This window comes from Metopolophium dirhodum, chromosome 2 (assembly GCF_019925205.1).
Source record: "Metopolophium dirhodum isolate CAU chromosome 2, ASM1992520v1, whole genome shotgun sequence".
Lineage (NCBI taxonomy): Eukaryota > Metazoa > Arthropoda > Insecta > Hemiptera > Aphididae > Metopolophium > Metopolophium dirhodum.
In genome coordinates this window covers 34,306,043-34,332,592 of record NC_083561.1, presented here as the reverse complement: position 1 = coordinate 34,332,592, position 26,550 = coordinate 34,306,043, and the positions used below count along the sequence as shown (strand labels likewise).

The 26,550-nt window shown below is 32.7% G+C and overlaps 1 protein-coding gene across 4 annotated transcripts in view; it reads right to left on the bottom strand.

Moving 5' to 3' along the window:
- The window catches only part of LOC132938123 (uncharacterized), a 168,485-nt gene that overhangs the window by 24,676 nt on the left and 117,259 nt on the right, over positions 1-26,550 (bottom strand). For all 4 annotated transcript variants that reach the window (XM_061004802.1, XM_061004803.1, XM_061004805.1 and 1 more), the window contains exon 3: positions 20,508-20,665. In XM_061004802.1, coding sequence (XP_060860785.1) covers positions 20,508-20,665 — 158 coding nt within the window. The remainder of the gene's footprint in view (positions 1-20,507; positions 20,666-26,550) is intronic.

The window sequence follows — 26,550 nt, the reverse complement described above, 5'->3', positions numbered from 1 at the left end:
AATATTACGACCGCTTAAACGAATATAAATTCGCGAAACCCTTGCAGTATATCCCCTCATTTAATACCCGATTTTTTTCGACGCCCATCGCCCATACTTGCAATTGATATTTTTATATCTTTTCCCACAGCGTTTTTTTATAATATTATGGATTTAAATTTTTGTTCGTTTTCACGTTACACGCTCATAAATCTATGATGCCCAATCCCGTTAAACGTGAAATCGATTCCTTGAGTTTTTGACACGAAATGGAGGGGAAACCGTCCGTGTGCAATGTCCCCTCCTGGCCTCCTCACAGTAACGCGATCAATTTCCGGCAAGAAATCACGTAGTGGTCGCAGTGTATAATAAATAATAATATCTAAGTGTGAGCGCGTGAAATCACAACAAGCGCCACCTAACAGCATTTTACAATAATATAGGAGATAAGGTTTTAAAAATGTCGTTCAAATCCTCAAAGCCCGCAATTAGATAAAGGGGATAATAATACACAGTGACTATATTGTAAATTCATACATATATATATATATATGTAATAACAAAACGCATATTGCATGCGCAATAATTTCGGGTCACCCGTTCACCGCGAGAAACTGCAGTACCTATAGTTGCACAATTATTATATTATTCTTGTATATGCGCGCGCCCGCGATTAAAGCCAAGTCGAAAAACTCATTGCCAGGTTAAAGATTAATAACGGGGCGTAATGGGGGGGAAAGCGACCGGTGTGCAGAAACCCACACGCACACTTATACATTTTGCACTGAGAGCGAGAATGGTAAAAGCTTTTATTATGGTATAAAAATCGTTCAGAAAAAGAAAAGCGAAAAAAAAGCCATAACAGTAGCGCAGTAGGTACATATAATATTATATATAATACAGTCCAGAACTGCGTAGTAATTTAATAACGATTCGTGTCGTATTTTATTGTTACGAGCCGTTCGCTGCTCCCAACTGTACCACATAAAAATGTATAACAATAATACCATTATTACACGAGTACACGATTAAAAACACATAACGGACCGAATAAAGAAACGAAATAATCATAATAATGAGTAATATTAATAATGAAAATAACAATAATGGAAATGACAAATCGAAAACTTCACGTAATAATCCGATCGTGCCTTCAAAGTCTGAACATAATATGTAACGTACTCGGAATATACGCCTAAATGGCCAATATAAATAATGTATAAAAATGTAGAGAATTACGGAGAAAAAGCGCTCAATTGCGGGGAATGACACCAAAATCCGTTGCTAAATTACGGAATCTTTAATAGCGTGCCAAGCATTTAAGGCGTGGGCCGATAATTTTTCGTTTTTAAAAACTACACATAAGTTCATAACCCATGAAATACTTGACACGTCCTCCGATCAAGACATTTGTAAATAATAATATGAGCTTTATGCGAAAAAACTTGAAGAATTTACGGGTCTGGGTTTTATCAGATTTATTTGTATCTGATAAGGCCTGTCCAGCTCAGTTAATCAGTGTTGATCGAACAATTAAGAATTTACGTGTTTGCACGTGAACTTTTAAATTAATTGAACGTATATAATACAGTCAATAGTGGCAATGGGGCAACACCACTGTCAAAAGAAAAATAATCGTCTTGAAAGTCAATAATATTTTTTAAAAAACCGACACGCGCGACTAAGTCCGTCACCTAACATTTAATGTTTCTAAATCTTTTCACCTAATGTATGTATTATAAAAGTTCGGCATGTCAACTCAAGTACGAAACGGTTTTCATTTTCATCGTCGATGCAGTCATACAGTGTGTACCTACCTAATGATATATCGTTTTAGTTTTGTTGTTAAATTATCGCACCGTTTTCACGATTCAACGATCGCCGTGGTGTGCACTTGTATCAAAAATACCGATGATAATCGACGATTTCGCTTTGTAGAAATCGTTTATCCAGCGCCGACGATTAGAGCCCTGTTGTACCTATCTGCCACTTGCTGCAGATTTAACGCCTCGTTATAATTATATTATTATTATTTTACCATTTTTTTTTCAATATCGGTACAAGTATAATATAGCCAATGAGTACTATTAACCTATATAATACTATATTTCCATTTTCCATTTAAACTCCTATATAAAAATGTAATGAACTGGATGATTATTTTTATTACAATTTTTTTTTTTACCAGACAGTGTCTCGATTAATGTACCTAATATTTTTACATTGTTTTAAATTTTGAGTGGTGCGGAGTAGTGCGCTGTTATTTTGAGGAGTAACCAAATATATTCTAGGCTGCTCCAACCCGCCAACCGCACTCATTTAAACGCTAGTCAATTTATAACTAACCACTAAGTACCTATACTTGTTCACGGTATTCGATTGGTATTCGATTATTATTTTAGTATCGAAATTATCAGAAACAATATTTTTGTAAAAATTTAAATAAATCTTTGTCAGAATTCAAAAAATAAGAAAAAGACTTAAGTGTAGTACAATAGTAAAGCCATAACATTTTTTTTTCAAAAACACATATTTTTACATGTAAAATAACTGCTTTATAAACTATATGACTATTGATTAAATTGATATATTATGTTTGTACAGTTTGACGCTCGGTTTTTTTATATTATGTTGTTTACAAATTGCATTTTGTTTACTTCTCCATCCGTTTTGTGTATACGCACATATTATATATTAAGGAGTTATGTGCTTCTATAAGACACGCAATTTCTCGCAAATAAATAGCATGAAAATCGCGTTGAATCGAATTTTTCTTTTGACGTTTTACTTTTTTTTAATCTCCTATTGGTGACCACTCGATGTCCATACCTAAATGTATTATAACGTTGGGTATATTCGTGTAATCGTGTTATCTAGTTATACCATCTATATATTATATTCATAATTGATACTATAACAAACTATTATCGTATTAAATGTAAGAGGGGAGTACCATTCCTTTTACAAAAACATGAATTAATGCGCATTTTCAAAATAAATTTCAAAAATTGTTGAATTATAAATAAATAAATGATATTTTCTAACAATATATTATTATGGTAAAGTTTTTAAATTATTGAAAATCAGTTTTAAGAATAAATACTAAAATACATTTTAGAAGTGATTTTAAAAGGGTTAATGTTTGAAATTTGAAGGGGCTCACAGATAGTTTCGTCTTTAGGGGCCAAATGGGTTTTTAATCCTGAATTGATAATAATATAATTTATATAATTTGACTGCGTACGATGTTTCGCAAACTGTACAGATGAGTGTGGCGTATAATACCTATGCAAGGGCTCGTCGACGAAGAACACGGAAAGCTGAGACGACCGTAAAATAAAAATACTAATTATAAGTAACAAGTGCGGTCGTTATATTATTCTTACCTACATATTATACGAGCACGATTATTGAACCGAAAAAATGGAGGTGTACATTATTATAACGAAGTCACAATATAATATTATAGGTATGTTGTGTCATTATGATATTGTTGATAACGAGTAAGTACACGTACCCATGTTAAATTATTATATAGTTAGCGCTGATATACTGTTTATATAAATGATAAATCCATAGTCGTTAATGACCGGGTGTGAGCTGATTTCGTTTTTTTTTGTGTAGATCCAATTACGTGAAGTACATATTTTTTATAATACGCACCACAAATTATCTAGCGCCGCAGGTTGAAGTCGACAAACGAAATGATAATATTATTTCTCTCCCCCCACCCCTCCCCCAAATCGCCATTCGCAAAATTTTAATGCGTATTTGACGTTGACCTAAATCGCACGGACTGTTGCAGAAATCGGAGTGAAAAAGTTAATCGAGAAAAAATATATAAATAATTCCATGCATTATCTATATTATTATACATGTGTATTATACCAGTGCAACACCTCCGAGTACAATATAATAATATTATAATCAAGGTACTTATAATATACAGGGTGATTGTTATCTTTTTTTTTTTTATCCCACGAACCTCAATATATCTTATACATAACTCGGCAACACAGACAACGTGGTATAATTCTATATACGGTTCTATTATTTCGTAAAAGTAAATTAACTATCAAGTCCGCTATGAGCTTTTAGTTTCACCTTTTACCTATAGAAGGTACCTTTTAAAAAATGTTTGATAATAGTCCACGGTTTTATATTATATATGCCAAAAGCTATACATTCGTCACAAACGCAAAATGGTACAAAAGAGCTGTTTTAATTTAATTTTTATTTTTTAAAACGGCTTGAACTAATTGTTTGGAAAATTTTTCGATTCCTGAATAAATTTGATTTTAAAACATACCGTAAATTAATTAGTTTATTGTACCTACTTAGTTTTTAGCTCATTAACGTAATTTCAATATTTATAGTAATCAAATTACCTACAAGGTTATATGATGGACGTACACAAATTATTTATTTATTGTTAGGTATATAATACAAATATGAATAATATTTTAAAACAAATCTTTATTTATTAACGTAGGTAAAAGTCAAATCACATTCGTCGAAAATGTCACAACATAAATTTGGTACCTACTCGTTTTTGAAACCATCGTAAAACGACCACACGCTAACATTTACGTTTCGTGGCAGCGTGAGATATCGCCTAGAAATTCGGAAAAAAATCACCCAGTATAATATAATATTATGTTATAGACAATAAATATTTAGGTGCACATAATAAATGCGCACCGATGCACTATATAATAACATCATAATAATAATGGACAGATAAGTACGACGGTATATTATGTATGTATTTGATATATAATATGTAATTATAATAACCACGTTTCGAGCTGTTCGGCACGTTACGTTTTATGTACCTATTAGGTCGGAATTGGCATTTTCCTTTTAAACGCGGGAAAGCAGCGATTTGCGGTCCATTTCAAATTATATTATATTTATTATTATAACGTACTTACATTTGTATAATATTATATTATGATATTATTATACGCGGTATATGGTGATGATGGTTGTTGATTTCTGTAATATACGGTAAACGATTACGGATGTTATTGAAAAGTCTATGTCAGACATAATAATATAGTCAATATGATTGATCGTGAATTATTTGGTTTGGGAGTACATTTCGTTAGAAAAAAATTTTAAATTGAACTGTCAAATTATATTATTACCAATATCAACTGTGATTTGAATAAAATAATTTTAAATAAAAATATCAATATAATAAACGCATGTCATTATTGTTGTTTCTTTTTTAGAAATTTGTGCCTGCAAGTTTTTTGTTATTACCGGTTGTAGTTACTTTGTTATTCATATATATTTATATACTGTGTTTTTTTTCGACTCGTCATAAAATAGTTTTACCTAACTGTCGGCGACAAAACCAAAGTGAGTACCTAAACAATGACAACGCATAACTACATATTATTATTATGTAATAGTATATTTCCATCACCTCCACGGGAATATAATAGAATTTACAGTACAGAGTACAGACGCTCGTCGTAATATTATTATTTTAATATCTACGGATCGACAGAAAGTAGCTATATTCGTGGTGCTATTATATAATAATAATATTATAGATACTCATGGGTCTCGATTTTCTAAATGAAGTGACCACCTGCAGCGAGAGTCCGCGACATCGTCATTATGCTGCACCAGGGCATGCATTACGAACGGAAAATACAAACGAAAAATAATATACACCGTCCAAAGTCATAATAATAATATAATATACCTAACTGACGAGCGTTTATTATATAGTTGGGCACATCATTTAGATATAAATGTTTATTACATTATTGTTACGCATTTACGTAACTCGTCTGAACGGTTTTCGGACTACATGGCGGGTGAGTATACATTATATTATAATATTATATATAACGTATACGTATAACAATGAGCTTGTTCTTTTCCTTTACTTTCGAGACGATTATTATTATTGTTTAACGCGCTAACCGCTTCACCAGCAGCTCTATGTGTTTAATTAACAGTCCTTGTATTCGCCTTAATACAGTTAACAATCACATTATTGCATTTCCGTGCGTCCCCGCGGAAAGCAGTAGCTTACGCGAGAACGAATCGAAAACAATCGTGTTTGTATAATAGTTTAGTAGGTAATAGGTATAACAAATAAGCATGAGTTTTTTTATAATTACAACGCATAATAATTAACGAGTTAAAATGTCTTATTAAATTAAAAAAATTAACCAACTATATTATATTGTTACTTATTTTTGGATCGACAAACCTCTCTCTCTCTCTCTCTCTCACTCTCTCTCTCTCACTCTCTCTCTCTCCAGCACTCCAGTTGATTTATGCGATGAAAACAGTAAAATTTATAATATTAAATATATAGTTATATCTTCACTTATCGTCGTCGTCGTCGTCGCCGTGGTTACCAGACAAGCTGGCGTGCGAGAGCCTCCGGTAACACATATTATTATATTATAAACGCGCGCGATACATCATAGAGACGAAATAAATCTGTGCCGGGGAGGTTCACACGTGGTTGATTTATCACGGCGTCCTGCAGCGGGTGAAACGATCGAACCCGTTTCGCAATGCACTGCACTGTATACCTTTAATACGCGTAGGCAACCCGCAGCGCGAACGTCTATAGATGCCTACCACAATTATTATACCAATCGTGTCACAAGAATAATGCTATATTAACGCGTTATGGATTTCAATAGGACGCCACACCCGCGCATGCGTTGACTCGTCTGCGTTCAGGAGAACCAATTTTATTAGCCTTAGAATTGAACACCCCGTAAGGTATTATTGTTATTTTAATTTTAAACCGAGTAAAATATTACAGTGTTAAAATGTAATAATTTGATTTCCAAATTCAAACATCATTTAAAGTGTAAGATATGACCCTAAATAATATTATTTACCTTTTCATTTCATAATAAGTCTCTAATATTAAAGGTAACAATACTACGTTGGTTCTGCTGAAAGCAAATTTTACCTTTGAAAGGCAGAACCAATATAATATAATAATAAAATAAACTGTGTGACATTGACGGTAGCCTAAACCCCCAACGTCCAGCTGTATGTCTAATAGTATATAATATTATTACTACATGTTCACAAGACGGGCGTCGAAAGAGAAAAAAACGCAATGCCGCCAAACAACGATCGACAGACGTAAATCATGCTGAATTTGATATAAGTTCTGATATATTGTACTATCGTGTCACGTGTGTGAAGTTGGCTACCCTACCACGTCTAAATATCTCGGGTATGGACATACAATTACTTACAATTAAAGAACTATACTACATAACTTACAATTTATCTGGACTGATTTGTATGAGTGGTGGCTGGGGGGAGGGGGCTGACGCCCAAGCATCATCGACTCCCCGCGGGGGTACGGTTATTTTATAAATTCATGGATAAATTTGCTTGTAGCGATTTGGCCATGGCGTAGGATATGCCAACTTCACACACTATCTCTTCGACACGTTTTGTATCATATTAATATTGTGTACCTAACGATATTATATCATAAATGTTTCCGTTCACATCGTCGCGTCGTCGTCTTTTGGATTCAACGATTGCGAAAACACGAAATCGCCCGCGGCGGGCGGCATCGGTCGTACCCATACGTATTGTTTTAATTAACACCAAACACGGACTGACAGGCCGAGATCGAGTTCTTTCACGCCGCCGCCATATGACGTACATAAAATTTAATGGGTACCTATACACCGTATCATATCATTATTGTACATTTGTACACTGTGATACGCACAATGGACGCGTGCGCTGCGGCAGAGATTGATGGCGATTAAAAATGTATAGCCGATATAATATTGTTACGCCGTCATATTATATATCATCGTGGTATATAAGTACGTTTTGACTGCATTTTTCTATTTTACAAAGTCATGGGGGTACAGTTTTTTTTTTCAATAATATTCCATTCCGTCGCCGGGAAAACATAATCCCACTCACGACGTTCGACGTGTTTTGTTTCGGCGGACGATATTGTCGTGTTTTGTAATCCCTCTTCTGTCCATGTACTGTTATGTATAAATATACAATAATAAATAGATGTTTATAATATAAGTACGAGCTATTACTGCCGCCGCCACTGATACGTGGGACGATCGTCGAAAAGAAAGTATAATAACGATCACAATTCACATTTCATAAGAATATAATTATTACTGAAATGCTATTGTTATAATGGCGCAAAATCGCAATAACAGTTGAACGTACTATAGCGCGTGTATGCGCGGCGGCCGCTGCTGTATATTATGTACTTTACATACGACGAAAAGGCATATTTTCTCTCGATCCCGAACAATGGAAATCGAATAAATCATAATAATACACGTTTATGCGCATGATATATAATACCTAAGTATTTTTCGACGATCTATTCAACGAATTTATTGTATTTATATGAACGCATACGGGGCAATTCACCAACCATGCTAACCGCCATTTTAGATTCTGATTGGATCGATGAATGTATTTTCCTTTAGTAATGCATTTATTCAAAATCTGATATTTGGGATTCTTGAGTATATGACTAATGTGGTAAATATTTTTTTTCTAATTAAAATCACTATTTTCTTCAGTGAATTGCGTATAGGCAATATATTAAGGGACGACAATTCAAGAGATTACACGAAGTTTAATAATATAGCATCGACAAGATTAAATTTTGATTTAAATCCATCAACATATTCAAAATAATATTATCGGTTTAATAATTTACAATAAAAAAAAGTGGTTCTCGTTTGAAAAAAAAACAAAGTTTACATCACCACAAGATTGTCTCTTTAAATAAATAATAAATCTAAGTATCTGACATAAGGTATCTCTAAGAATAGGTACAATAATTTCAAAAATCAAATTTTGAATAAAACTGTGAATATTATAAAAGCATTGCGCAACACACTCGTCATAATTGCAATTTGCAGTTGTCGTTTTCGAAATGGCCGAGAATCCACAATCAAAGATTAATGATTTGGAAAAAAATATACATTAAACGTTCTCGCTCGATGTCGTATCTAAATACTGCTGCAGCGAGTTCACAGATCTGTTAATTTACCACGGGCCTGGGGTTAGGGAAATGCAATCGTTAATATAGCGTGCATTATCATAATAATATATTATGCAAATTAACATCCGATAAGCCTATTGCGTACGACCATGTGTATACCTATAATCTAAGTCTAGCGGTCGTCGTCTAAAGCCAATATTATAATATATTATATTAAATATAGCCAAAGAGTTAAGCGGCTGACGCGACGTATTATTATTATTCAAAGTCCGCGCAGTTTTTTACACGTGGTTTTGGGCCGGATGGTTTTTTTTTAATATAGTCATTAATTTATTTACCATACATATATATATATATTGTATCTCTCAAGATTTTTATCGAAGAATACGCGTTTGTTTGCAGGATCCACTGCTGCATCAGTTACTCGTACGTCTATATAGCAATATATATTGCTAGTTCGTATATTATAATAACATATAAAAACCCCGCCGGGCTGTTTCGTTTATTTTTTTTTCAAAATACATAACATACACGTCCACAGTGCCCAATACACTCTATAATATACCTACATTCATGTAATAGTAATAATAATAAGTATAATAATCTCAGTATAACGTTTTTCTTCGTATAAGTATACCTATTCAAAAGATGATAATAATAATATGATATTAATAAGTGACACGCGATACACAAAACCGAAACGAGAACCTAGTACCTACATAATAATAATATAATATGTACTATTGCCAATATCATATTATTATAATAGGTAGTACGGGCTGAGTGGTTTAATAAGTATTAACAGCAAACTTTAATAATACAAATCAAGTTTTGTCTTTTTTTAAGTTTTTAAGAGTTTAAAGTACTTCTTACACTATGCGTTTAGAAAATGTAATTATGTACAATAGTTATAATATTCGATTAATTATTTTTTTTATGCAAATCAGAAATTTTACTCTTACTATGCTGAACCAGAATTCTTTGACGAGAACTATGTACCAATAAATATTAAATATTGAACAAATACCTAATACCTTTTTACCTCATTATACAAGCATAATATTATACATCTAATTTTAAGTTAATTTGAGTGATTTAATGTTTGATGTCCATACAATTTGATATCGAAATATTCAAAATATTCCGTTTGAAGTGGTAAAAAATGTAAAAAGTATGATATTTGTCAATAAAAAAATGTTAAAAAGTCACCATCGTAGAAACGTATATAAAAGTATAAAGTGCCTATGTTATATACAGTTAAGCCTATAATATAATAACAAAAATATTGGCTGAAATAATGAGTGCACTTTGATGTCATGAAAATCATCCTATATAATATACAACTGTCATCGCATCATTGGTGTGTAACTATAATAGACTACGATTTACCGCCCTCTATTATACAACGCATCATTGTCCATCAAGAACCCCAATAAGGAGTTTTTAATGACAACCCTCGGGTCGAGGTGACCCTTGCACAGTTACTAATTTTGGATAATCTTCTTGGACATCATACACGTGAACTAAATATACTATACAGATATAGAAATACAAGTACCTACCTACAAATAATAATGCGTATATAATGTCTCAACCACCGATTAGTTAAACATAATAAACCCCAGCCGAATCCGACAAATACACATGCGTATACACGAACCAGAAAATTATATAATTTTATTATTAATGTACTAGGGCCAAGGTGCTGTTCCCCCTGATCACCCTCGCTCACTATTAACTCCTGCATGTCCACTCCAACTCATACCCGGAGGCTCAGCCCCCGTGACCCAAGGGTCACATCTTTGCATCCTGAAATGTATAATATCTGTAACTCAAAAATATTTACAACACTTAAATTAATTAATAGAGAATATTAATTAATTATTATTTTTTTTTGTTTTCCGTGCTAATTATATAATGCGGAACATACAATAGTTACTATTTATCATACAAAACATTTTTATTTTTACACAATAGAGAAATTATTATTTTATTTTTCAACAAACCCAATAAAATAATTATATTGTTTATAATATATGAATTCTGATGATCGGACGCACAACACTCGCAAGTCTCCGGCTTAGAATAATAATATAATGTGTCAGATTATAATATACTGAGTATACCTACAATGCGTGTATATGTGTCGTACACGTTTGCGTGGAAAAAAAAATGAATAACATTATATTATTATAATATTATAAATACGCACGATAAAGCGTCTGCCTCGGAGCACCGTCGCGCCTCAAGGCTCGATGCCATTTTCCGCGGACACTCAGCAGGTGTAGGTACTATAAGGTGCAAAGGTAACCTACCTATCTGTTTTCCATATCTCAACCATCGTGCATCCTCAGCTGTGTAGCATGTGTTTGACATTGCGATAATATTATTATAATGTAATATATTACATAAAATATGCGCGCGCGCGTAAGGTGTATAATATTATACACGACGACGCCGCAAGCCCGTTTCGCGTTCGATTTCATTGCGATGATGCGAATAATAATAATATGATAATATTATTATTAAATTATTATCGCGGACCTGACCCGACCCGACCGGATTGACCGGATTCGAAAGAAGGTGACATTGGGTCTTTTTTCTACCCCCCTCTCCTGGCGTCCCCTAGTCGTCTTTCGACTCCACCGCGCACTGTACGTGCTTATATCACGAATTAATATTATAATTATATACATAATTATATATATATTATTATACGTAAATAAGCCTAGTACTTGAAATCGAAGGGATTATTTATTTTTATTTCTATCACAATGGATTCACAGCATCTATGGACGTTTTCAAAAGTTCTAATGTTCAAATGACGGCCCACGAATGAACTTTATGTCTCTATTTAGTTTTTTTTTATGATAAATTAAGTGAAAGATTTTCATTAGTTTTAATTTTATCTTGCCTTTACTTTCTTTGGAAAAACGTTCGTACACTCAATGTTGATGTCCCCGAAAACTTCCTGAATTTATAAAGTGGCCACCAAAAAATAATAATTGATGATCCCTATTATATACAGCATGGTAAGATTGTAAATAATTTAAACTCATCTAAAATAATTGTGCTCCAGACATAAATTATTTAGACTTAAAATTCACTACTGCGTTGTAACATAATTTATTTATTTATAATTATTTTGTTGATTTCGGACTTAGCTTATATAGGAAGGTATTATGCGTTATACCGTCGCGAATTTAATGACGTAAATAGGTTGCCTCGCGTATAGGTTACTATCGTCAGGAAACACGAAAACGAAGTTAATTCATATTTTGTCCACTAATCGAAAACAATTTGTATATATATCATTATTATAATAATAATCGTATCGACTGCTGTATGCCTGTATCTATTATTATTATGTTTGAAAAAGGTAATTAAACGTGTAATTCGACAGTTCAAAACGAGGATTTTAGTTTCTTTTTTTACTCAAACCGGTTCCGTTCTCGGGTTTCAAAAATATAATACGATATATTATACGTGTAGAGGTAAGTACACAACGAACATGTTATAATAGCGACTGCTTATCAAAAAAAATAAAAAAAAACAGCGACGTTTGCGATTTGTTTTTTACATAATACCTACAATTAGAGTACCTTAGTACCTACCAATATCGTGACAAGAGAACAATAACATAATGTACATTAAATTAATTCGTTTTATTGTCATAACGTTGGAAAAATCCAATTCAAACAACGGATTATAAGGTGGAAATAATAGACATAATAACTTATTATATAGTAAATAGTAATATTATGCTATTATGCATAATTACTGTATTGCAAGCGTTAAAATTGCAAATCGGGAGCCGATCGTAGAGATCGTACAATAACAATATGATAATATAACGTCTGAGTGTCTAACATATTATATTATTATTATTATTCATCTATAATATTATCACGATATTTAAGCGCACAGACGTGTTTTAAGTACCATTTAATTATTTCCGGGAATCACATTTGAAATCTGTTATACATATAACAGTTATCACATATATCTGTTATATATACCTATTATAATATTAAAACACAAAACAGTTTAATTTAAAAACACTAAATTGAAAAAATAGTTCAACATATTGTGAATGAAACACAATAAGTACAGTAAAACTTCGTTTATAATTCGACCATGATGCGCTTAACTATCGTTATAGCATTCTTATATAAATTTATATAATATTATATATTATTGTATACATGTACGGCTCGCGCAAGACCAATGAACTAGACAATCTCAATAGATCGACGACGAACGCTTTAAAAACAACATAATAATAATAATAATAACAATAACGACAAACACCTAGATTGTGTGTTCAATGATCACAGATTGTCATTCATATATTATATATATATGTATTATATATACATAAATATTGAATACGTAAAAAATAGCGTTCGGCGTGCATGTCGAAACCACACGCGCAATCCGAATGGTGTAGTTTATGCTCCGATAACTCTCCTGTCATTTCGACCGAAAACAGCACCGAGGAAATATCAACCGAAAATCTACAATAATAATAACAATATATAGTTTTTGTTACATAAATATCGAAATCATTAACTGCCGGCCGCCGATATCGCGTACGACAACCGTAGTCATTCTGTTATTTTCCATAAAAATTAATACATAATATTATAATAATATAATGTAGTTAAATTATTGTTGTCTTGTCTCTCTTTCTCGTTAACTGCAATAATAATAATAATAATAATAATATGAATTGTATTATTATTATATTATTTTGTAAGACGGAATGTACACACACACGCGTGCTTCACACGAGCACAGCTGGTAAACCTGCATGCGGTGTTCAGAGGAGACATTTACACTATAATTTAAAACGATATTACGTGGTCGCAAACGAAACAATAGGTATACCTACATTATAAAATATATTTAATAAACAATACGTTTATTTAATTATTGAAATATACCAACGATATATTATATAGGGTGTCTTGCCGTATTATCGAAACTGTTTGAATATTTAATGATGATCATTAATACAATTTGAACTTTTAAACATTTACTTAAATTTCCCATAATATTAGAGCTTTAAGAAATTGTTTTATTTAATGTTTTTCTTTTAAATATTTCAGTTATGTATATACTTTTAATTGTGTCGGGGTCGCTTAAACCAAAAACTTCCACGTAATAATATATGAAGGGTACCTAATATTGTGGCTATTGAGTGTTTAACTTAGTAAGCCTATTAGTAAGGCATAATACATATACACATCATTGAAATAGCCATATACATACAAAATATTATAAGAACAGCGTACAATTTATGTTTATAAGTAACTCTTTTCGATCTATCATGAGATAATAATAATAAAATAACGGACGATCGACATGGTTATTAAAATATATATCATTGATAGATCATAATATTTTAAAATATAATATAATATCATAATATTAAATTACATTGCAACACGTTCCGTTACATAATATTATCGTTGTATAAGTTGAGATAATTGGTTATATATTATTATTCGTGTAAGTACCAATAATAGTCTATACGCGCATATTATTGTCCGAGCTATATATTACTAATGATTCCGATAGGGCAACTATTTTCTGCGTTTTCAGATCTAGAGCACAGTATAATAATAATAGCATATCATAACACCCTTTCGAATGTATAGCAAACTGACATTTTCACATCTGCAGCGCGCGTAGGTGCAACAATACAATATTATTGTGCAACGGTGCAAATTTATGTTCAAGTGTCGTGCAGTCGTGCCCAGACTAAAATAATGTATAATAACAATTGCATACACGAATTCTTGTTCTAATTAAGAAATCGCAAAGAACTGTGGAAAAAAATGAAGTACATACCTACCTATATTATATTATGTACCACCCGGCAATGATTTAGTCAGTCGACTTGCCGATGCAGTCGAGACGAATATAAGACGAAAAAACGAATAACGACGGTTTGTAAGTATAATATAACTATATTACCTAAGTGATCGAAAAATTCGCAATTTTATTATTTTTATTTCGATGACCAAATCTTAGAGGTTAGTGAAACACGCGACATTTTCATTCGATTGTATTATTATTTGCGGTGCCCATGTGGCCGCATAACAGCTATAAGCAATATCTGTGGGTGGGTACATAATATATTGTATCATAATTGGGTGTATATATAAATTATATGTCATAATATAAACGCGAATGTATAGTTTGCAGAATAATAAAATGTTTATTAAAATCTAAAATTTACGATATACCTCGCCCGACTGGAGTAATATAATATTTAACAACTGCATGCGCAGAGTCAATGGTCCTGCGTGTTTTTATCCAAAAACAAAAAAAATATATATTTTTGCGGAGGTCGGGATAATTATTTTCACATATACATTACGATTATACCTGTATATCTTGTACTTTATAGTATCCATCATCTCGTCGTGGGCACCCCCGACGTAGGTACATTTAATATTATATAGCCCACGTTTTCCTAATCAAGACTGCGTACACAATAATATGACATTGAGTTTCAACCGGAATATTCCGTCCCGCGAAAAAACTATTTGAAAAATATTATAATACCTATCGCGACAGCAATAACTACCATAATATAATATAATGTTATTTATACGCGGCATTGTATGATATACACGCACGCACAACATGTAGTATGTGATATTATTATATTATTACGTATTATTATACTGTTCGTTTGACCTATCGTAATTGTATAGATACACTGCACAGAAGATGGGCAGGTCAAAAATGTTGATATATCGAGCAATGAATCAGACATCATTAATCGATTTTATTCATTAGGTAAATAAATAAATTAGACGATTAAATCGCAATCATATAGTTCCATAAAGGTAAAACGCCCAATGATAGTATCGAAATTCGTGAACTTAATCCGTTTTAGAAACTGTATAGGTAAGATACCTGCAATGTACCAATATACAAATATATATATATATATTGGTACCAATACAGTTACATACCTAAAGATTGTGTAAAAATACTTATTTTTGTTCTTATTTGTATTTTGTATAATATATATTATTATAATAATATAATCCTTAAAAAAGGTTTAAAGAAGTTCATAATTGCAGAAAAAAATGAAGATGAGCGCATCTGGTAAGTCACCCTGTAGTCTGTACGGTTTGTACGTACGTATATTATAGACTATAGTGCACTAATAATATAATATTCCAACGACATGTTCTGATGGCGACTACCCAACAATGATAATAATATTATTATTATAATACGATTATAGTCACAGCAGAGACTTGAACGCTGGGAGCTATGGGCGCGTTAGTGTCCTTGGCATTCGACCGTAATACAGTCGGCGCGGGCGCCAAAGAATTTTTATACGTTTTTAAAGACTTCGGTGAACCATTTTCGCTTTGAGTACGTCTCACGATATCATAAGGTGTATATAAACGGTGTGACAACGACGACGACTCGACGTATTATAATGCGTCTACCATCTAGGAAATAATATATATATTATATACAAGTATTTTTATATGACAACGGCCCTATATACATAATATATTATGAGACGAATAAATATTATTATTATGATCATTATATTATACTAAACCACAATAATAATATTTATACATGATATACTAGCTGCATTATAACCCGACTTTGCCCGTAAAAAAATTAACAAATTTTTAAAATACAGCGCTATTATAATGTATTGGGTATACATACTGCAAATATTATATTTCCGTTTGCCGAAACAAAATCCCTGTAAAAACTTCTTTAAAATGAGAATTTTTAAAAATCCTATCTGATGAGTTCACCCTTACATTGTGGTGCGAATAGATACCAAGAAAATATCAAGTCTCTATAGATTATATTGCTATAGACAACCTATGTATAGGGGTTGAAAAACGAAGCTATAAGAAAACTTCCAGAGTCTGATGATTATGTATGAAAAATCTGATTCCAATTGGTTAAGACATTTAAATCTATATAAGCTTCATACAAAAGTGCATTTATTTGTATATACAATAGTATATCTTCTACTGCAAGATTATACACATTTGCCTATACTTACAATAATAATGCACGCGTTATTTATATTATATTATTATTGTTTTGCTTTGAAATTATTACGTCACGCGGCCGACGCTATAAATATCTCGTCTTAAGATAATATAGATGTACATATTATGCTATATTCATATATATTTTATAGCGCGCGACTGGTTTCAAAATCTATTTTTCGCATCTCGAAAAGTTCTCATAGGTCGCGCGCCCCCCCGCGCGAACGCGTTCGTCGCCGACGCCGCCGCCAACGACAATAAATATTCAGCTATTGGCCTGCACTCTATTGTGAGCTTATAGATTATAAAGAGATTTACGATTTACGCGCACATACATAATATTATGTACGCGTGTGTGTACCCGGTTCACGCCATCTACGTATACCGATGTATGTATACGCGTACTTGGGGACATACGTGTGTGCGTGTGTGTGTGTGTGTGTGTGTGTGTGTGTAGTGTGTATAAGACTTATACGTGTAGAAAAGAGTCCGGGTATAAATTGTCGCGATTCAAACGACTGCGGTTTCGTTATCGGCGTGGTAATAATAATTGAGTTGAATTGGAAAGCGCGCACTCGCGCGTGTGTGCAGTGTATAGCGCGTATAAGGAAACAGAAGAACGCGAGAATAGGGCGATGTGGAGGTAGTGGTGGCGGCGATGGCGATGATGGCGACGGTGGTGGTGGAGGAGGAGGAAAAACAAATTGTGTACATATGGCCGAGAGAGTTCACTGACTTGCGGGAAGAGAATTCCAAAACCAGAAACGTTTCTCAGAGTATGTATATATATATTATAATATACAAATGCTAATTCGACTGCAATAATTGGGCGCCCGACTTGGTATCGATAATGTATAATATATTATAGGATTTCGTATTTTACGTTATTATATATTATATTATTTATATTTTTAGTTTTTGTGATATTGCCTTGAATTCGTATATAATAACAGATTTAATGTTAAAAATTTTTTTAGATAAATGTTCGTTTAAATTAAAGTCCTGTGTTGTATAATATTATACAATTATAATCGAGTGTTGGGTAAAAAGTGATATATTTGTTACCGAAATGATTTAACAGTTCTCGCCGGATGAAACGAACGCCCGTCTGAGAATTTTCATATATTATACTACCAATAGATATATAAAGTATATATATACAATGCGACTATAGCCTATAATACACCCAAGTCGAAACCTCGAGGGCTTATATAATAATAGCAAATGATGGAAAATTTAAAATAGCAATGTAGGCTTTTTAATACGAGCGTGTGTGTAAAATAAAATAAAATATTATGCATGTATAACTATATATTATGTACTTATATTAGTGAAGTTGAATTTATATGGAAATAAAGTAATAGATAAATAATATTATTATAAACGTACATTGATGTATAATTATTTTAATATTCTCCCTCCAGCCGTCAGATTTGGACAAATTAATGTAATAAATTGTCATATCATTATTATTATTATTATATTATTTAATCCGTTTATTCAATTTCGCACTGCAATGTAAAAATACTATATAAAAATGTAATAACAGCCATGTTAATGGCCACAATGCCGAGGGTATTAATGTATTATTTCTTTGAATATAAAAAAATCAATTTAATTACTAATTATAATAATTGTTCCCCAAACATGTACATCATAATATATTTTTTATCGGATAGAAAATAATATGAAATACATTTTACGTCCATAATGATTGTTATTATTGAGTACCTCCCCGCATTTGTTTTAAATACAACGTGTAATACCTATTGTATATCATTATGGTCGAGTAATCAATTCGAAATTAATTTTTTCTCGTGGTAACCCAAATCAAAGTTGTTGATTTTCGCGGTCAATAATAATATGTGCACAGGCCACAGAATATCTCCTTTAGTGTTTTTATTATTCTTACTACTATAATAATACGTCACGTAGGTGTCTCCCAAAGATAATGGATATAAACAAATTGGTAGTATAATGCTAAATAATATTATGTACCTATTATAATTTATATTCTATAATTATTATCGCAATGCCGCGTAGGTTCAACCGATAGATGACGAACCTTTTACGAGAAATAACAATAATATATTTACTAAGGTATTATCCATAATAATATATAATATTATGTACCTATAATATCGAAAGTCGAAACCAATTTGTATCTATACCATGACCATATTAAACAACATGCTGGCGAAAATCGTTGTGCATTAGGAGGTTTACGACGTGCACCTATATATAAAATAAATGCACCCTAAATCAGAATTAGAACGTATATTTTGCCGGAAATGCATTATTTAAACAATATACGATATTACCTACCTATAAGTACTAAATAGTAGGTATATCCGATACATAATAATACATTGTAGTAGGTACGCCACGCGTATTAATTCTATTTTGTAAGGTCACCGCCTATAAGTGTATCGCATTAATAATAATAAATTTGTTGTTATTATACTGTCGCGCCACTTACAAGCAAATGCTAATTATTGCAATATTTTATAAAACTAAGTGTTAAAAAAAACATAATAACAAGCATAAATCACTAAATACGAATAAATAAGCGAAACAGGTAGTGCGACGGTATATGTATATTTTATAAAAATAAGTCTCGGAAATATATAATTATTATTATTATTGCAATGATTCAGCGTGTATGTAACTTATATAAAGTATATAATAATATAAAGGCGCGAATAGTGAAAGAGCGAATTTTGTGGGACTTAGACCAATATGGTAATCGCATTAGCACCCCCTCCCTCCTTCAAACCGTTCAGGAGTTCCGCTATTTTCTTAACACCCTATACAAATGACGGTGTAGAACGTTTTTGTGGACACTCGTAAGGTTGGGTTAACATGTATTTATTATTAATGTTTGATTTGAACGAAATATTTAGAAAAATAAAAATTTAATGAATAAAAAGTTTGGCTAACTAGCAGTGGTCCCAAATTGCAGTACTATTGTTGAAGGTCGCTTGAGTAACAAAATTTTACACCTATAAAGAAACAAATTTTTGCAGGAATATAAGAACGCTACAGGTGAACAAACAGATTATTATAATATTATGTATATAATTGTGAACTATTATGACACCAGATTTTCACACGAAACAAATTTATTTGCTATCAATTTCGTGTGAAAGTTTCGTGTCGCGATAGCACAACAAATTATGTCTGTACTCTTCTGGAGTAATCTGGGCGTATTATTTATTCCCGCGCGAAATGATTATTACGACAAATATGTATAGTATATGTATACAGTGTACAGTGTAAACCTCTCGACTCTAAGACAATTTCCACAGTCCCGTTTCAATATTTTTTTTTGTTTTATCTATTTGCGCCTTTATATAATAATATATAATATATACACGATATTGATCCATTATAAAGTCTCAGATATCAACAAACTTATAAATTATAATAATTTGTGTTAGCTATATATTTTAAACAGTTATTATTACCTGTATCCGTCGAATCCCTCGTCGGATCCGTTCACCGTGAGTATTGGTGCTCTGGCATAAGCCTTAGCCACTCGCCGGTTTCTTTCAAGCACTATCACTTTGGCCCAAATCTCGTCGTCGATTTGCGTCCATTTATCCAACACTTCCTGAATGTGATCCTGATAACAAAAAAATAAAACGAAAAATAAATAAACAATGAAAATATAATATACCATGATAATAACAATTTATACGCTTATAATACGGAAGAATACAATATAGCTATAGGCCGTTAGTTGCGTCCGACAAATTTAAAATTGAATACCTATATCTCAGCGGATACTATTACGTAGGTACCTATTTAATTTAAAAATATTCAGCCCTATACAAATATGTAATTATATTACTATAAACTATAATGCTAAATTTTTAGGAATATTTCTTGGGAAATTTGGAGCAATATCAATACATTTTTGAGATATTTTGTTGGTATAAATAATGTATTATGTATTATCGTTAATGTAGTATTATTATAAGTGACTAAGTGAGATACGTTATAGACAAATTATTTCCACGTTACCGGAAGACCGGATATTATTGAAAAATTACGAAGGTAATAAAATACAAAAGTAGCTTCCTGTAACGCAGTTAGCTTACATGTAAATGGGAAATTTTTTCAGCCTAAAAAGAGTTTTTTTTTGGAATTTTGCAGATGCCAATATATATTATGATATTAACTCACTGGTAATATACTAATATATATATATATATTATATATATATTAAATGACGTCTCTTTATTATATCATATTAAAATAAGTATAAAATACCAAATCCATTGGTTATGCAATAATACACTTAAAGTTATCACGTGAGTGTAAAAAGTGTTTTGGTTGTTACTTTTATTTAAGAAATATAAAACTCTTTGCATAGGAACGCGCATTAGACGCACATAATGATAAATACAATATGGGTGTCGACTGCCAATGTACCTATGTATGTAAATAAAGGGAGACAGGTGGCATATACCAGCTCCGTAGGACATTATAATAACATATTATATTATTATAGTCTGCGAATAAAAACAAAAATTACGCTTCGCGTACGGCAGACAATAACAGATAGGTTTAAGACACGTATAATATTATAATACCACAGTGTATAATATGATATTACAATATGTCGTACGTGTGGTTTTAAACGCGCAAAACCGCTCGGCCGTTACTAAACGCGCATAACATTAATATCGTGGCATAATAATAATATACATATACATGTATACGACCGCCATCGGCACCACCAACGCACCCGGTAGTTCATATAGTATACGACAAAGAGTAGGATATGACTGGTTGAAAAGTTAAATTTTTTAGACTTTTTAACCTATCGCTATAGGTACAGTAGATTTTAAAGTATCCATATTATAATAACTTGGGTTTTTACAATTAACTCGAACAACAATACGTTAACTTGAAATCAAGCTTATACACAATTTATTATCTATATATGTACAGTTAAAACAAATTAATTAATTATCTTTCGAATAACCGCTCTGGTATTAATTATCATGAACAATATTATCCGAGAAAATCAATAAATGCGTCAAAGAAATGTGCAATGTGCGCATCATTCCAAAGAGGGGTGCATTAACGGCAAAGTTAGACCGACCTATAGGTACGTAAAAAGCCACTATACAGATTGTTTTCAACAAGGATATTATGAATTATGATGTACCTATTTTTAGCAAAAGTTGCACGATGATCACAATGCGAATTAACCAATTTTATTTTAACCAAGTTAAATATATTATTGTTATTGCCAACTTATTAACTTGTAAGTAAATTATAACTTAGCGTTCTGGACTTGCCCACCTTTACTAGTTTACTCATCGTGTAGCAAGCACAACCAATCGCGCTTTGTTATTTTATAAACCCTCGCGCGGATAAATGAAAAAGTCGTTTAATCATGCGTGTACGGTCGTGTACCGTCGAACAGGAGCCGAATAATATCGCGTACAAACTATAGTCGATTGCGATAATAACAATATAATAATACACACGATCATGCGATGGCTATAATATAATCGTATGGTATAATAGTAATTTATTATAATAAATACTTCGCAGCCGGAGATTTCCGCACACACGCGTTGCCGCAACAACTTACGTCTCCGCAAGTGCAATAATATTAACTCAACGGTGGCAACGCCCTAAATCAAATCTGCGCGTTCGTGTTACATAAAATGTATAACGAAAAAAAAAAAAAAAAAAAAAAATGATAAATAAACACGATTTTTCCCGGACGACCTTGACGGTCACGACTACCTCTCGAGAACCACGTCTAGCGTTGTGTACGTGCGAGAGAGAGAGAGAGAGAGAGAAAAAAGCGAAACCGCACAAGTAATATAATATAATATTATATAAATATAGCCGAGGCATGCGGGCCAACCCCCGGGGGTCTGTTTCGCGAGATCCGCTCGGGCGTGGTACCGCAGCCGCCAACGACCTTGCCCCGCCGATCGGCCGCTCCGATTTAAATTATTATTATTATTACGTGTATAATAATATGATATTACTGCACTGCAGTTTGGCCGATGGGTTATTTTTATTAATACTATTATTATAATATCGATTTGGTTTTTTTTTTTTTTTAATTTTTCGCGCGCTGCTCCTGACACGTCATGCGTGTGTGTGTGTGTGTGTGTGTGTGTGCGGTTCGTATCGCGATATTTAAATTTGCATTTTGAGCGAGAGCAAAACGCTCGGCCGTGAAGACAATTTTCGTTTCACGGTATTAGTATTATAAATTACGACGATAGGTAGGTATAATAGCAATAATAATAGTGCGTGCGCTCTGTATCATGCATGGTATATACCTACTACCTACCTATGTATGAATATAATACGGGTAATATTATAATGTGCGACGAGTCTAATTAAAATTTATCGTAGGTACCTACCTCCCTAAGATACAGTGGTCGACCGATACATGCCATACATATCACTATTATTATCATTATTATTGTTATAGTACCTATATTATATGCGATTATAATCGAATTATTACGACGATCCGACGTGCCGTGCAAAACGAATTATCGAAATCGAGATCCGTGTGCGGTCGGCGTGTACACTGTACATAATATTATAACGCACAAGAATAATAAGCGGGTGTGTTCATTTTTTTTCCTCGCTCGGACCAAATTATGCAATGTTGGGCATAATATGACTTAACCGCGTTTAATATTGTATACAGTATAGAACCTCTATGGTCCGAACGAATTCAGAGTCGGAATCCGAGTGTCATCCGAAATACTGCATGAAGTTTTTCAATGGTAAAATCAATAACTTTTGTTTTGAGTAGCTGGAGTAATTTTAAAAAATGTTTTAACTGCGAGATGGGTGGAGGCCAGGATGGGATCCTAAATTCCTAAATAAAGAAATTATTGTAGTTCAATAAATTGTATATAGTGTATACAATATATATGACATAAATTATAATTGTATATGTATAGACTAAATTAAAATACGGACATATAAATTATAATATTTCACCTATAGGTAAGTATTACAAAACGTATCTGGCATAATATTATTATATGATAGGTATTACTTATTATTAATAATAAATAATATACGCAGACGGTGTGCGTATAACGGGATATATTTTACGATAATATTATTAAATTATGTTTTTGTCGTCGCAGCGAAATACATTTCATTAAAAAAACCACGCCTACGCTGCCGCCGCGGCTGCAGTATGTATCTGTTATATATGCGTAGGCCTATACCCCGAGCCGTTGAATTTTATAACGGATCGTGTTTTTTCTTCTCCGATGAAACGGCTAGAGTAAAAAAAAACTCGAAACCAAATAATACTCAACATATTATTATAATAGGTAAAAAATGGAATTCGGCTGCGGCATGGACGCATTTGCAGGCACATGCGTGCTGTACAATAATATATTAATATAGACGACCATCACACGCCGTGTACCTATATATAAATCCGATCGTATAAACCGCCAGCTAATTCACGATCATACCACAATATTATATAATGTCGTCGTTGTACCGCCAAGTGCAATAATATCTACGTATTTATATTGTAATGTATAATAGTATAATAAAGTACCGCTCCGGGCCCCCGCCCCCGCGGCCTATACGATACACAATACGCGCATGCGTAATACAAATTTATTATTACCGAGTTCGTGATATTTAAAATCCGGGCTGACTGCAGCACGACGTGAATTCCGCCTCGTCACAAAGACCGATGGTTCTCAATCTTTATAAATTGTAGACCATCCCCAAATTATAGACATATATTCAATTAAATTTTCGTGACACCTAAAAATAAGTGCCTTACGACTTATATCACGATGGGCGCGACCCTAAAATATTAATACGCCCCTTGGTTGATAACCGATGCAAATATACACCGTGTTTTCGTCTGCGGTAAGCTTCCAGTTTGACGTTTTTCTTACATTTCGTATTTCAAAGAACATTTTTTAAAATATTAATTTGTTTGTTATTTATCGAGGCTGTCACACGTTACACGATCGTGCTATACATATACCTAATAATATGCAACATTGCAGCTTCCGACATACGCCCATAGGTAGGTAAATTATTGGACGCGTGAATATGAGAAGTGTTTTATTAGTAATCCGTAAAAATGTGTAGTATAATTTTGAATGTATTATATCATTTTTTAACGAAATTTTATTCAAAATTTTAAATTTTTTCTCATATTTTATTGTTTTAAGGGCATATCTGCAAGCATTCCATTTAGTTTTTTTAGGTCGTAAACATATTATTCTAACCCTATAGTTGTTATCGTAAACGCATCGATTAAATCACTGAATTTTCGATCTTCCCGACAACCATAATAATAGGTTAATGTCGCCATCAAGTACACGACACAATACCGAGATACTTAGTATTTCGTATATCGCCGTCGTCTACCGTTTCGTCGTTAAAATTTAAAACAATAATAATAATAATTATATATTATAATTATGTAAATAATATCATGGCGGCGGTGCGCACACGACAAATTATAACGACCGTGATATCGGTATATAATATTATGCCGATCGCCGTCTATCGACGTGCACCGGACATAAACCCGTAACTCATTTCGGCATAGAGCACACGTATGCATATTATATATATATATATATATATGACCTACGAGTGAAAATCCGTTTAGAAAATGTGTTTGTATATATTAATGCGCGGCGGTCATTGGACCTGCGACCACGGCAGCAGCGACAGTCGAATTTGATTTCCATTCGTCAGGTGTCCGTCAGTCACATAACAAATATTATTATTATTATTACCGGCGTCGGTGTTCGTGGGTCTTTTTGAAAACTTTTTGAGGCGCGCGCCACACCTTGCACGCGTGCTCGCACGTCCGATTTGTAACCTATCGGGGGAAATGAAAAATTCCTAATTACCTCTCGTCAGTGTGACATACTTATAACATATAATATAACCATCGTGGTCTATGCAGGGAATCGCGTTAACGGCGGTTTATAGCCAGATACCACGCGTATCGTACCCACGGCTATAGATACCATAATACTTCCCGGCCTTCCCGCGTGAATCGCAAATGTAAAATTCGTCGTCGATCGTGTGCGCATGTCAAGTTCACCGGCAAGTTGACTTGATTTATGCACACTTGAGAGGGTTAGGTTAGGTTTTCGGGTTTCTCAAAAGTTATTTTAATTATATTAATATCGTCATTATATTAACGCGCTAAAATTGATTTTTCACGCCGGTTAAATGCGGATAATTTTAGTGAAAACAAATACTGTTAGAAAGCCCGAATAAACCAATCGCATCACACATCCCATAGATATACGCGACTATTTTGTGTGGCATAATATGATGGAATTCACCTCTGGACACGATCACTTATTAAATAATAATAATTTATAATAAATCGTAGTGGTGTAAATATATTCATATTTATATTATTAATAAATATTATGGTAATCGTACGGAATACTATCTACTGTAATATTCTCCAAACCAAAAATCGAACTAACCCCTCGTATC